We start from the raw sequence: 13,794 nt of genomic DNA, 5'->3' as shown, positions 1-13,794 counted from the left end.
TGGGATGATTCTTTGTTGCTGGGTTGTAAGTCTCCGAATAAGGTGAATATTGTCACTGAAAATTTCCCAATGCAGCGATTTGTGGCTCATTCATCACCTGCAAAGTAGGACAATTTTGACCAAAGTGACCAATCTTATAGCAATAATCACAAACTTGATTACAATTAACCGTTTGAGGCATGTGAGATTTATTCAAACCAGTAAGTAAGGTCTCATATTTCATCTTCCAATGGTCTTCTTCTTTTAATTGAAAATTTCTTTTACTCACAGAAGGTGTGGAGGGCTTAGAGCGATCTGTGCTCTCAAAAGTAGAAGAGTCACTCCATTAGTGAGCCTTCTTAGCAATCTCATCTAAGAACTCTATGGCTTCATCAAGATCTTTTTTCAGGAAATTTCCATTGTACATAGACTCAATAAAATGACGGTCACGAGGGAGAAGTCTCTCATAAAAGCAACTGGCCAACCGCCAAGTTTCAAAACCATGATGTGGGCATAAGCTCAAGAGTTCCTTAAATCTTTTCCAAGTTTGATACAATGACTCATTTTCATTTTGAGCAAAATTAGCGATCTTTCTCTTTAAAGCCATTGTCTTATGATTAGGAAAATACTCATTGAAAAATGCTTCAGTCATTTCAGCCCAAGAACCTATAGATCTAGCCCCCAAAGAATACAACCAAGCTTTTGCCTTGTCCCGCAAAGAAAATGGAAAGAATTTTAGTTTGACAAAATCAACGGCTGCAACTTGATCATAAAATGCAGTAATTGCTTCCTCAAATGCCCTAACATTCACATATGGATTTTCATTTTCCAAACCATGAAATGAAGGAAGAAGTTGAACAACGCCAGGTCTACAATCAATATTGGGCATGTTAGGTAGTAACATGATGCAAGAAGGCTGAGCATTACGTGCAGGATGCAAGTAAATCTGCAAAGTCCTAGGTGGAGGAGGTGGGGGAAGCAGATTATTGTTGTGCACATTATTCAAAACATTGTTTTGGTCATTGTTTACATTATTATTGTCATTGCCTTCCATTTATACAGATCATGCAGTTGAACTTGAAGACTCAAACAAATCTCCAAACAAAGTTTCAGACTCAGGCTTTTTAGCAAATCTACCTAATTGATCTCTATAACGCATAAGAATGAAAACAAATTAAACTAACTAACACTAACAAAATGAAAAAGAAAATGGAACAAATGTACCAAATATCGAAATATTCGGTGTGATTCGCCAAACGCTCCCCAGCGACCGGCGCCAAAAATTGCTTGCTAATCCCAAGTGTAGGAGTTGCGTAGTAGTATAGACTCAGAAGTACGAGTGTTGTTTCCGCCGAGAGCAGACAGAATAACACAGAATGATGAATAAACTGAAAAGAAAACAATTTGATTGAGTTTAGTTGAAGAGAAAATTCAATAATGACTGACACTAAGGTTTCGGCCATCACCTATTCAATGATATCAATTCGATTCTTTTCCTCAAAACTTATTTAAGAAAACTAACATTAAAGATGAGTCCAATTTAAGGCTGTTCAAACACACAAAGCCCAATCAATTTCCCTAGGAATAGTTCAAGTATAACCTGTACCTATGTCAACAACCTATCAAGACACAATTCCAACCAAATTATTTATCAATCTGCAACTCTACTTAGTCTCAAAAGCATGGATAGTTTTACTACACAATAGGAAAAACATGGCTGATCCTATGAAATAGATTATCAAATACCCATCAATCAATCAAAAAGTAAATGCAGAAATTAAACTTGAACATTCAAAAATTGAATTTGCATTAAACTTCTTGTCGAATCGAACTAATAAAGACTACATAGGATATCCAAGGTTTCTCCCCTAGCCTTAGCTAGGAGATTAGTTCTCCATGAGAAAAATGAAAGAACAAAATGACCCATGAGTTTGGAAGAGTATAGCGCAGAAGATGAACTGTGGTTGAAGGAAAAGTAGAGAGGAGAAATCTACTCGAACCTCACTTTATGAACTTTCACTTTTGCCCAAGAAAATCTGACGAAGAATCCAATCCCCAAAATACTAGGAGCCATTTGATGAAGTTTAATTGCTTTCCACTTCTTCTCAAAATCTGGTTTAATTGGGAGATCTTCTTCCGTCTTGAAATGATGTCCATCTTGATTCTTTGATTTCACGGAGATTGGGCTCTTCATACTTATTTTGTTTCCTTCACTCTCCCTTAATTAAGGGTTATTGATTCTGAGTATTTGGAAAGCTTGGGCTGCGGCAAGGCAAAGGAAAGGTGCCTTCCAATGAATAAAAGAAAGGAAGGAGAGCAAGTCACGTGGAGACACTTATTTCCTCCTTCAAGATAATTATGCAAAGCAATTAACCAATAAAGTCAACTTGTCCACCTCTAAGTCCAAGCACAACAACTCCTTTGGGCCTTTAATTGTCCAATTTCATCATCCAAGTAGCAAACCTATTAAATCAGGAACATGATATAATTAGACTAAATTAGGCCAATAAAATATTCAATAGTTAAGAAACTAAGAAGATATAACTGCATTTTAGGGGAAATTCTAGTGTACTTGTGGGTATCTCATACCCACATTTACAAAAGTGACAACAAATTTGTTGTCAGAGTGGTAATGTTATGTCATATTTTGTGTAATCTTAGTTCTAATAATAGTAATTACACATCTTACGACATTGTTACAAGCTTTTGAACAAATTCGTTGTCAATGTTGTAATTTTTGTTTAACTATATGTAAATAGTGTAAATGAATATGGTAACTTTTGTTCTCAATGTTGTAATTTTAGTTCAAATAATTGTAATTTTTTTGTTCAAATACTTGTAAATGAGTGTATGAGATACACACAAGTATCATGGCTTGTCTCGCATTTTAGACCACACATCAAAGCACCAAGATAATGATTATGCCCCAAAACCTTCAACACCGCCACCTTCGAACCCTGAACCAACACCAGTACCGATTTCAAAAGATCTCCTATTAGAGAGAGATCCTCCAAGTACATACATAGCTTTAGCTTGAATTGTTTAAGCATCACATCAAGTGATTGCTAAGATATAAAGAGTGTCTCTCACCAATTCAATAAGGACTTGCAGGTCACACTCATCCCAGTACAACTAACACTACCACAAAAGTGGGCAAAAGCTACCATTTTTGGGCCACTTTTGCCCGAATGGTGAGAGCACACCCTTTCGTTATTAATTTTTTTTTCCAGAAGACACTATTGTCAATTTTGGTACCATATTTTACAGAATTTTGGACCCCACATATTTTTTTTCAATATAATACCCTTCAGTATCAATACAAACAAAAGTCTGTAGAGCACTTGTTCTCTACTTCTCTCTCATTTTTGTCGGTTCTCTCGACATTCCTTCTTTCTTTCCTCTTCACAACGAAGTCAAATTCTTTTCTTTTCTTCTTTCAGTCTAAAAATTGATGAAGATCCAAAAATCGAGTCGCATAAGGTCTAAAAGATGTTTGGATTAGGTTATTGATCTGGAATTGATGGACCATAAGGCTCCGTCAGATCTCCACCATGAGGATTTTATTTTTCTTGGATCCGCTGAATCTTCCCATTTCAATAAATTCCTCTCAAGGTCCTGGAAATCTTCACCTTGAGGCTCCGTCTGTCTCATTGCATGGCCATCCAACCGATTTCGGAAGGTTCATAACTTGAGATCTCTTCTCTCTGTTTATTATTTAGATATGGGTTACGATATCCACGTGGATTTGGAAAATGATTTGTCTTTCCTTGAATTCAATTTTAGATTTTTAAATTTCTATTAAATTGATTTGATTCAGATTTGCTTTTAGTTTTCCAATCATTGTAAATATTTAATTTCTCAAGTGCTCATTAGATTGCTCAAGGTCTCCGGGCTTGAAAGATTTGAACCAATTTGGGTAAAGTTTCCATGCCACTTAGTGTGCCCGCATTAATGTGAAACCCTTATCTTAGATGGATCATAAATCCTTAACTTACTCATACATCCCTTAAATCTATATATTGCATATTCTATACGCATGTGCCTTGATGCTCACTTTTTGTTTGCAGAAAAGCTCATTTCTTTACTAGTTTTGAAGTGTTGTTCATCACTATTGGCTTCTTCCATGTGGGCTATCCAAGCATATATATATTCTGTTCAGATACATATTTCAGTTCTAGGCAAGCAGTACATGTATGTAATCTTCAGGGTTATAAACTGTCTTTGGCATTATATTTTATTATTGTTCTTTAGTTTTTTCTCAATGGTTCACTTGGAATTCTTGTGTTAAACTGTATGTGTTCAGGATATTTGCAAACTCTAGTAATAATGGAACCAGTGAGCAACCTCTTGGTATTTTATCTCATCAAATCCGTGGTTCCCTTGGACAGTTTTTTGAGATGACACTTGTGGGCCACTCCTCAAACAGTTTTGCATGACTTGCTGCAGCATTGTAAGTTTTACATTGAATCATCTATTTATATAAAACTTATATGTGGTTTATATTTAGTAATTGGTGCAAAGACGAATTGCTATTACAACCATTGCATATGATTCAACAAAACTTGTAGTTTTCAGTACTTGTACCTGGTAGCAGCCTAGCAGGCATCTCATTCTATTTCTTTGTGTCAATAAAACTAGAGAACTACCTCTAGAATATGTTTTCTAGGTATGGAGTTAGGCGAGAATGAGATTAGGATTTCATTATGTAAGCAGCAATACATGAGCAACATTTTTCTTTTTGCGCAGAAACTGAGGCTTTGTAATATAACAAAGGAGGGGTAGGATAAGAGCCTCTGAAGAATTATTATTGTCTGTGGACACGGCAGCTCAGAGACTCTCCTCCTTACTCTCTCTCTCTCTCTCTCTCTGTTGGGTCTGCTTCTAAGCTTCTCTCTCAAGTTGACACTACCTTTACCTATTTATTCTTTACTCTTTGTAGTCTTCTGTTTAGCTCTCGTGGGTTTTCCAGGTATGGATCTTGCTTTTTATTTATGTGCTTCGCTGTCTTTTTCAAGATAAGAGTTATGATTCGTGTTTTGTACATTAGCCAATGTGCTGGAGACTATTTTGTGACTTTAGTATTCCTTTGCATAGGTTGGGACTTGCATATGATTGCTAGAAGATGTAGGCAGTCTAAGTATCTCCCGGCTTGTAGTCATCCATGAAGAGATGATTCATGAAGGAGAAGAAAGGAGAAGATCAAGGCTGGAGTAAGGACAAATGAACTCCATATAGTTTTTTATTTGGTTTTTGAAATTATTTTTGTTTTTTTGTATGAAGTTGTTGCGAGGATGGTTTAGAAGCACAATAACAATATGGAGTATTGAAGGGATTGACAAATTTTCATTATCAATATATTTTTTTCTAATTTTGAATTTTTTTTTTCTGGAAATATATGAAGTCACCATTGAACATTGGTGAGAAACTTTAGTGGTAGGACCCACAACTTTGAAGACACTATTGTTTTTCTTGGTGATAATTTTGGGTGTTTGTCACGCCAGCAAAGGCAACGAACAGATTTATTGGTGTGTGAACCGTGGCTATTGCCATTGGGGACCAATGATTAGTGTCCCTTAATCCAATGCACACCATTCTCAATGGTGTCTATAAGTCATATTTGTAGTAGTGTAACGTCCAAACTTCTTTGTAAATATTTATTCAAACTCCGGTACATCAGATGACTGTAATGTTTCATTACAGATAATGTCTTTTCCTTTTAATTTAACGTTTTAATTTTCATGTAGTTGAACTTGTATGCATGCTTATAGTAAGAGTACCTTAATTAATGGCACTATTGTCTATTCCTTCAATTAGTTGTGATTACATACACTATGCCAATAATAGCTTCAGATGACAGATTATATCTGTCGTCTGATATGCAAATTATATGTAGTCTATCCAGTTGTCATCTCTTATAGCATCAGACGACAGATATCCTCTGTCGTCTGTTCTCACTCAGACAACAGAAGTTTCGTAAGGCTCTGTCGTTTGAACAACCCAACTTTGAAGGATATGGAACTTTCTGTAGTTATTAATCATATACAACGACATATTAATGTTGTTGAAATGAGGTACAAACTACAGTTTTAATAAAACCTCTGTCTTCTTAAGACAAATAAGAAAACATATATATGTGGTCTGAAGTTACCAAAATAAAGACTTGTTTGACAATCTATTGTTTGAATGCATTTTTAACGACATTTAATTGTTGTTTGTAAATCACTTATAATTGGGTAAATTATGCTCATATGTCGTCTAAGTAGTTGTAAGACTTTATTTTTATGTCGTCTGTCTCGTATTCCAACCACAATTTTAAGTTTTTATGTTGTCTGATAGAAAATAAAACTTCGCGTTTCTGTTGTTTGATAATCAATTGAACTTCATTTTTATGTTGTCTGTTAGAAGTATTTATGTTGTCTGATAGAAAATAAAACTTCGCGTTTCTGTTGTTTGATAATCAATTGAACTTTATTTTTATGTTGTCTGTTAGAAGTATTTATGTTGTTTGATAGTGAATTGAATGTCAGTTTTCTGTTGTCTGTTAAAGGCATATCTGTTGTTTGATAGTGAATTGAACTTCAGTTTTCTGTTGTCTGTTAAAGGCATCTCTGTTGTTTGACAGTGAAATAAACTTCAGTTTTCTGTTGTTACTGTATTTGTGATACAACATATCATAAACCTGCATTTGTTGGATTTGAACCATAGCAAACCTCATTCTGTACAGTAGTCAATCGAGAAAGGCATATTAATTATAAGATCTGAAATCAACAAATTCCTCATTGCATAAATCAACCCACCAAAATACATTCCCATCAGTAGCATAATACTAAACTAGCTAGCATGCTAGCCTTTACATTAAATGATTTTAATGACTGCCATTGTTGCACGGATCTTAATCTAACTAAGACAAAAACCTAGTAGCATCCATAGAGTAGTTACAGCAACTGCATGCATTTGTTCAACACTTTCCATCAGTTCTGTCAAAATGCACAAAAGCAGTTCCTAGCCACTACTACTGCTCATAACCTACCAGAAACAAAAGCATATATATAGGCAGTTCTGTCAAAATGCACAAAAGCAGTTCCTAGACACTACTACTGCTCATAACCTACCAGAAACAAAAGCATATATATAGGCTGATACTTAATTTTCTGGGAACTTCAAAACATGCTCAGCCCATTCCGCTCGGATCTCATCAATATCATTGACTGTGTAAACCATATTTGACCTCGTTCCCCACTGCAATAAGGAAATGCAGCAAATTAAATATGAAAGTTTCATGCACAGAGCATGCACGTACTATATCATTAAATATGAAAGTTTCATGAAAGTTTAAATATCCTCCAACTCCCCATACCCTACCAGGATGCTCGGGTCTCCCCAACGCCAAAGTGAGCACATCATCAGAACCTTGTGTGGTAATCGATCCATCAGACTCTTTCTGCTTTAACTTTTGCTAACACAAATATATAAACACACTTATGATTCAGGATGTAATTCTTGTACAATACCAATATCATCCATGAAAGTACCATGAAATGACTTACAATTTTATTGGCTGTCTCCTGCACCTCAACTGCTTTGAAGTTACCATTTTTGTCTTGCCGTGCTTTCACCCACATTGTGGCACGATCGAGTTCCTCTATCGGGATTGTCGCAGACTATGACACATGAGAAACATATTAGGAGTGGATCAACATCACGATGTACCCAGCAAATTTATGTTATGAACCAAGAACTAACCAATTCTTCTTGTAAATTAGCGTTTCCTTTACGCGCCATACGGTGAGGATACTTGTTTTCCTTTCTTTTTTCTATTTGGGCTTCACGCAGCTCCTACAAAGAAAATGATTAGGAACAAAATTGGATTCAACTTATTCAACATAGCTAAACAGAAACCAACAGATGGACTTAGTTTGTAAGAGTTCACAAACCTGAAATGCATCAGAAATCCTTTCAGCAACAAATTGTTCCCAATGTTCCTTGTTAATGCATCGATAGTCATCTGGAGGATTTTCCAACAGCTCAGGTGTATCGATAAAAGGTATAATGTACTTTTTAGTCAGTTTGCTTTTGAAATCCCGCCATTTGTTTGCAGCGGATGATATCACCAATTTCCTACATTCTTTAGGAATCACAAATGCCTCCTGCATAAAAACAGAAGCAATAACAAGTTAACATCTAAAATTAGTGAAATTCAAAAAGTGGTGCAAGAGCTGCAATGACATTGCTGGTTCAATGTCAGCTTCCCTATTATAGTGAAAAACAGAAAACATGTCAAGATAAAACCCACTTCTCTGTAATGGAAATTTGTTTCTAAGAACGTTGCAGCAACAAACACCTCACAATTACAAAGACCCTCACGATTCATACAGTTAGACCAGCTCTATCAAAATAGGCTAAACAAAAGAATATGCATCCCCAAGCTACCACTCTGTAACAACAGAAAACATATAAGATTGACTAAGGGATCTGGTATAACTTAAATGACTGCAAGAATTTGCAGCTTATTGGCAATAGTTACTCTTAAAAGAACAAAACAGAGAATAATCAGAAGAATCGAAGAGCACACAGTTCATTTCAAGCACAACACTAGAGACCAAAACACTGGAGGCAAGAACCACATAGCTAGCAAACAGCAGAAGAAAAAACACATAAAAGGGCACATAACTCCATTCACAAAATCTAAAAACAAAAGAACAAACTATAGCAACTCAGAATATATATCAACTTCTACTGGCATTACTTTGTTCAAACACGTCTTTGTATAATTGTGTGTGTAATGTACAAGCATCACTGACTATATGCTAAGGCACCTTGAAGTAGGAAGTTCAAACAAGCAATTCTATTATTGCCAAAAATAAAAAGAAAAAAGAAATTTCCAGTACAATATTCACAGGGGAGAAAGAATCCAAGAAAAGACAAGTACATAGTTACTATTTTTTTTTCACACTTGAGCTGTCAAGAAAAATGAAGTTGAATGAAGAAAAATTTTGTAGAGGTTTACCTGCGAACTGTTTTGTTTATCAGGGACTCTTTTTTGTCAGGAAGAGGATGGGCTAGTGTGAAAGTTGTTGTTTCATTTCCTGTTTGTGGCATAAAGGTTTCCACGTCTAGATAGATGCCTTTGACTATGGAGCCATTTGCTTCATTGATTTTGATCTGGAATGTATGGATTTGGCCTTTTGTCTACTCTATTACTTGTGGAACTGTGTCTTGTGTGAGAGATGGGTTCTTATTTATCAGGTCTCTGCACATAATAAGAAGAAATAATTTAAAAGAAAAAAAAAAAAAGAGCAATGAGTGAATGTAAAAGATGCGAAATAAAGTTGCATTAGCACTAACTTAATAGTAGAAAGGATGCAGTTTAGAAATCTTAGAATGCATTGACATATATTCAAACATACATTAGCAAATAAACTGTACCTAAATATTATAATCTATCACTTATAAATGGACTGTAGAAGCTTGTTGTTCTCAAAGACAAATTCTACATAAATTATCATGATCAATCGTATTGGTATTGCATTTGTTTCACAACTGCAAGAAGCTTGAGTGTATGTTATCCATCACATAGCTATCAATATATCTATCATTATTGGATACAATTTCAAAACTGGCAAAACAGATGCCAAATATCAAAACTTCAAAAGTCCAATAGTTTCTGGCAAAAAGAAATCGAACCCAGACAGGACCAATACAAGAGTACAACTCAATTGAAAATTCTCAAATTTGAAATCACTCAAATCAGTAAGACAATAATAGGAAGACAGTAAACAAATATTCATACAACTCTTCTTAGTTACCAATCATTCATTATTCATAGTATCATACACAAGAACTGAATACCCAGAAAGGCAGCAACTTACCAAGCTTGAAGAATTCGAAATCGAACCAGAAATCGAACCAAACTTGAGGACGTCTATGCTTTGCTGCAAATTGAACACATGAAATTGAAAACCCAGAAAGCAAGAGACCGATTGATTGAAGAATGAAGCTTGAAGAGTGAAAAAAAGAAACCGAGAAACCCAGACTTGAAGATTGAAGACTTACCAAACTTACTTTACCCAAACTTCTATACCCAAAACTTCCATACCCAAACTTGCTTTGCCGGAATCGCAGGAGGATGAGAGTGTGTGTGAGCTTGAGAGGGTTAAAGGGATTGAGGGTGGATTGAGGGACTGAGGTTCATGAGAGTGAGATCGAGCGTGCGAGGGAGAGATTGGCTGAGAGTCAGAGGCGGCAAAACGAGCCCGAGTTTTTAGATCTAGGGTTGGTTCTTTTTTTCTTTCAGCTAAGGGAAAGGTCCTAGCAAAAGGAGCCCGAGTTTTTCTTTTTTAGCCAAGGGAGGGATCGAATACTTTAGATTAGGAAATTAGCTGTCAGTTTCCCGTTTACTCAGACGACATATGAATGTAGTCCTAATTTTCCACTTGTTTCCCATTTACTCAGACGACATATGAATGTTGTCCTAAATTTCCACTTTTTCATGCAAATTTATCAGTTCTTTCAGACGACAGATATCTGTCGTCTTAATTTTCTAACTTACTAAAAAGTGAAATAGTATGGATTCTCATGCTATTCAGATTACATAATTAATTTATATGTCGTCTAAAGAAGTTTAAAAGATTCAGACGACAGAAAACAAAAATTATGTCGTCTGAAATGTGTCGTCTGAAGGCATTATTGGCATAGTGATAAGTGATTGAAAACACTGGAGTAACAATTACAGCCTAAGAGAACACATGTACAATGCGACTGGTGAAAGGCCTAGAGCCGTGCCGGGCCGGTGCTGTGCTAGTACTTAGTGGCCCGTTTGCCACCTCTACATTTATGAGGCTCAATGTAATTGTGTCAACCTGTAGCGAGCTCGATTAGTTGCAATCACTGCTTCTGATCCCTCTAGGTTGACACAAGTATCATGTCGTTCTATATTGCTGCCCTTAGCTTCTTCTTTTGTCGTCGTCGTCGTCGTCGTTGTTGTTGTTGTTGTTGTGCAACCTGATGATTGATCACTAACCATCAAGTTGAGGGGATGTTAAGGCTACAGCTTAAGTGAACTTGGACAGATGTCAAGCATCTGGACATAAAGTCTGGGAAATCAGTTACAAATAGAGTAATTAGCAGCTAGTTAGTATAATTGGAAATTCTACTCTTTGATTAGCTCGTCAGTTATCATCTCGTATAATTACCTAGTGAAAAACACCAAAATACTGTTTTTCCTTTCTCTGTTCTTCGTCTACCCTTAGCTTCTTCTTCTTCTTCTTCTCTCTCTCTCTCTCTCTCTCTCTCTCTCTCTCTCTCTCTCTCTCTCTCCTTTTTTTATTTTTATTTTTTTTATAAGAGAAAATGATAATGTCATTGATAATGTGACAATTAAAAGACTAGCCGAAAACTCAAAAAGCTCTCATGCATTATATGACGCTTCACAAATGAAGCCCAAGCTTAATTTCACCATTATTGAAAATCTAACAAAATTGAGAAGCCTCTCTAGATGAAATAAAAGAGGACTGTAAGTATCTTAATCTCAATAATTTATGTGAACTTATTATTATTAATTTTTTAATCAACTAGCAATATATTCAATTAAGATTCCAGATACCAGCTTTTTGTTTCTCTAGGTACGTACTGTATGTAAAGTCAATAAGACTTTGCATTAGAAAATCAAAATAAAATTAAAATTACATGAACCCTCCCCAAACAGATAGTCACACTTGAACTAATTAAACTGCCTCCAACGAATTAACAATTTAAAAATTAACGATATAATTTTGCATGTGAGAGAGACAGTATATATATACAATTATACAGAGCAAGTTTTTTTTTTTTTTCTATCCCATCAATTGCTGTATATATAATGAAGGAGCAGGTTAAGCACGTGTCAGTGAGAAGCGGAACGCGTCAGTGAGAGTGATACATATTCTTCCATTCTATATACCTAACTTTCTCTATGTATATAAATATATGCCTACCGAGTCCAGTAGATAGCATGCCAAAGAAGATGAAGATGGCCATCCTCAATCCCATTTTTCTAATTGTTCTCATCAGCTCATTACAGATCTCTTTGGGTACTTCTGCTTTGGCTGAGGTGACAACTACTTCACAAGGTACATAGCTTGCTGGTTTACCTACCATGGAACTTAGTTTTGCTAGTTAATTAGCTGGGTCAAAAAGTTCTGCTTAGTTCCTGCTTGTATATATTGCCCAGCCCGGCCTAATTGACTGTAATCTTAGCAGGCCTGTTTCTACAGATCGATCTAATTCTAATTATACATCCTCCTGAACTTATTGACTACAGCAGATGCACATAGTAACACTTCACAACTAACAAACAAACTGCATGGCAAATCCCAGTATTGTAGTTGACTGTCGAAATTTTTTTCTCCACAATTTTGCCACAACTAACAAGCAAACTGCATGGCTAGTATTGTAGTATTGTATATATTTTGATCATGTTGCCGATGCTTTAGCAAATTATGGTTCATCTTGTGTTGGTTTCATTTGGTGGAACTCGGTTCCTTCGTTTATTTATGCTAATTGTAATAGAGACCGACTAGGGCTATCAAACTTTCGTTTTGGGTAGTTGATGTTGGTTTAGTTGTTTGGCTAATTTGCTTGGGAGGTTTGGTCTGGTCTCCTTCCTTTTGTAATTTTTTTTCAATAAATTCTAGAGTTAAGTAGGCTTTTTGTCTCTCTTAATCTCTGGTTTCTAGCAAAAAAAAAAAAATTCTTCACAGTTTTGGACATATTTCATTTCATCATTCCCAGTTTATATCTATCGTACGACCTAGAAAGACTGTTAGTGATGATCAGACCAAAATTCTAGCATAAAATTATAAATAATTAAATATTAATTATTTCTTATCTTATTAATATTTTGTAGATATATATGATTCTATTTCAACGGATCTTGTAAGAAACTAAGATGATGAGTTTCTTCTGAGAACCACACAATTGATTAATTTCTATTTTGCAGTGTATGCAGGGTTACAGAAAACCTGGTTTTTGAAGTACAAAGATACTGATTATGCCCCAAAACCTTCACCACCGCCAGCTCCGAAACCTAGTCCGCCAAAAGTACCAATTTCAGAAGACGTCCTATCCAAGAGAGCTCCCCCGAGTCCGTACATAGCTTCAGCTTGAATGGTTCAAGCATCGATCAATCCATCGATGATATCAGACAGAAGTTCATTCAGAGATTGTTACCACTCTCCAATATTTTCGAGGACCTGTAGGTTACTCATCTTAATAATTCTCTCGTCCAGTAATTTTAATTTCTAGTTTGCCCGGTGCATCATATCACCAAATTGTTAATTGCGGATAATGTCTCTCCTATCTGTTTTATATTCATTGGTTGTAATTTTGGTATGTGTAATCGTAACTTTGTATGCTTACAATAAAAGCAACTCAGTAGCCTTGAATTAAATTTTCTTGTGATTTTACAAATGAAATGATCGAACAATATGCTAACAAATACAGGCAAGACGAGTACAATGCGAGTGGTGACCCGCCACTTTAAGTATAGGAAATGCTTTCAACACATGCATGCATGGTAGATTAATTATCTCTACAACTTTTATAAGTTTACCCTTGAAGTCTTCCACCACACAAACCAAAACCAAGATAACACTTGCAAAGAATAATGGCCCAAGGCTTTTGACGTCTGACCATATAATAAGCTCTCTTCCTTCGTTGGTGATTGCATCTAAGCCTACTCGCGCGCATCTCAAAAAAAAAAAATGATCGATCATATATGCATTTGAGGGCATATATATATTGCTTCCGGTGCAAATCTATATAGATTTCAGGCTCACA

The 13,794-nt window shown here is 35.7% G+C and overlaps 1 protein-coding gene, 2 long non-coding RNA genes and 1 other non-coding gene across 5 annotated transcripts; 3 read left to right on the top strand and 1 right to left on the bottom strand.

The window, feature by feature from the left end:
• Positions 1-476: 476 nt before the first annotated feature.
• On the top strand, positions 477-584 carry LOC112191157. Its single transcript, XR_002932873.1, has one exon. It is a non-coding gene; the product is annotated as a small nucleolar RNA R71 (small nucleolar RNA).
• A 2,742-nt stretch (positions 585-3,326) lies between these two features.
• Positions 3,327-5,433, top strand: LOC121051977. 2 transcript variants are annotated; one of them, XR_005807676.1, is made up of 5 exons: positions 3,327-3,658; positions 4,047-4,170; positions 4,283-4,429; positions 4,726-4,948; positions 5,074-5,433. It is a non-coding gene; the product is annotated as an uncharacterized LOC121051977 (long non-coding RNA). The 2 variants fall into 2 exon arrangements; XR_005807675.1 differs by having other exon boundaries at positions 4,726-5,433.
• Positions 5,434-7,180: 1,747 nt separating this feature from the next.
• Positions 7,181-10,073, bottom strand: LOC112184434. Its single transcript, XM_040513443.1, has 7 exons — positions 10,047-10,073; positions 9,849-9,911; positions 7,914-8,126; positions 7,723-7,815; positions 7,527-7,640; positions 7,342-7,435; positions 7,181-7,218 (listed from the first exon to the last, which is right to left on the bottom strand). Exons 1-7 carry the CDS (start codon positions 10,071-10,073, stop codon positions 7,181-7,183), a joined length of 642 nt encoding a protein of 213 aa, XP_040369377.1.
• Positions 10,074-11,970: 1,897 nt separating this feature from the next.
• On the top strand, positions 11,971-13,347 carry LOC112189908. Its single transcript, XR_002932137.2, has 2 exons — positions 11,971-12,086; positions 12,956-13,347. It is a non-coding gene; the product is annotated as an uncharacterized LOC112189908 (long non-coding RNA).
• Positions 13,348-13,794: the final 447 nt, after the last annotated feature.

This window comes from Rosa chinensis, chromosome 2 (assembly GCF_002994745.2).
Source record: "Rosa chinensis cultivar Old Blush chromosome 2, RchiOBHm-V2, whole genome shotgun sequence".
NCBI lineage: Eukaryota > Viridiplantae > Streptophyta > Magnoliopsida > Rosales > Rosaceae > Rosa > Rosa chinensis.
The sequence above is the reverse complement of the archived record's forward strand: the minus strand, read 5'-3'. Positions and strand labels throughout refer to the sequence as shown.

Bases quoted from the DNA above. Each gene is read 5' to 3' on its own strand.
- LOC112184434 (XM_040513443.1), bottom strand. From the start codon at position 10,073: ATGGAAGTTTTGGGTATAGAAGTTTGG. The intron at 7,641-7,722 runs GTTAGTTCTTGG...CATGTGTCATAG, and splicing joins CTAATTTACAAGAAGAATTG to TCTGCGACAATCCCGATAGA. The intron at 7,219-7,341 runs GTAGGGTATGGG...TCCTTATTGCAG, and splicing joins GGGGAGACCCGAGCATCCTG to TGGGGAACGAGGTCAAATAT.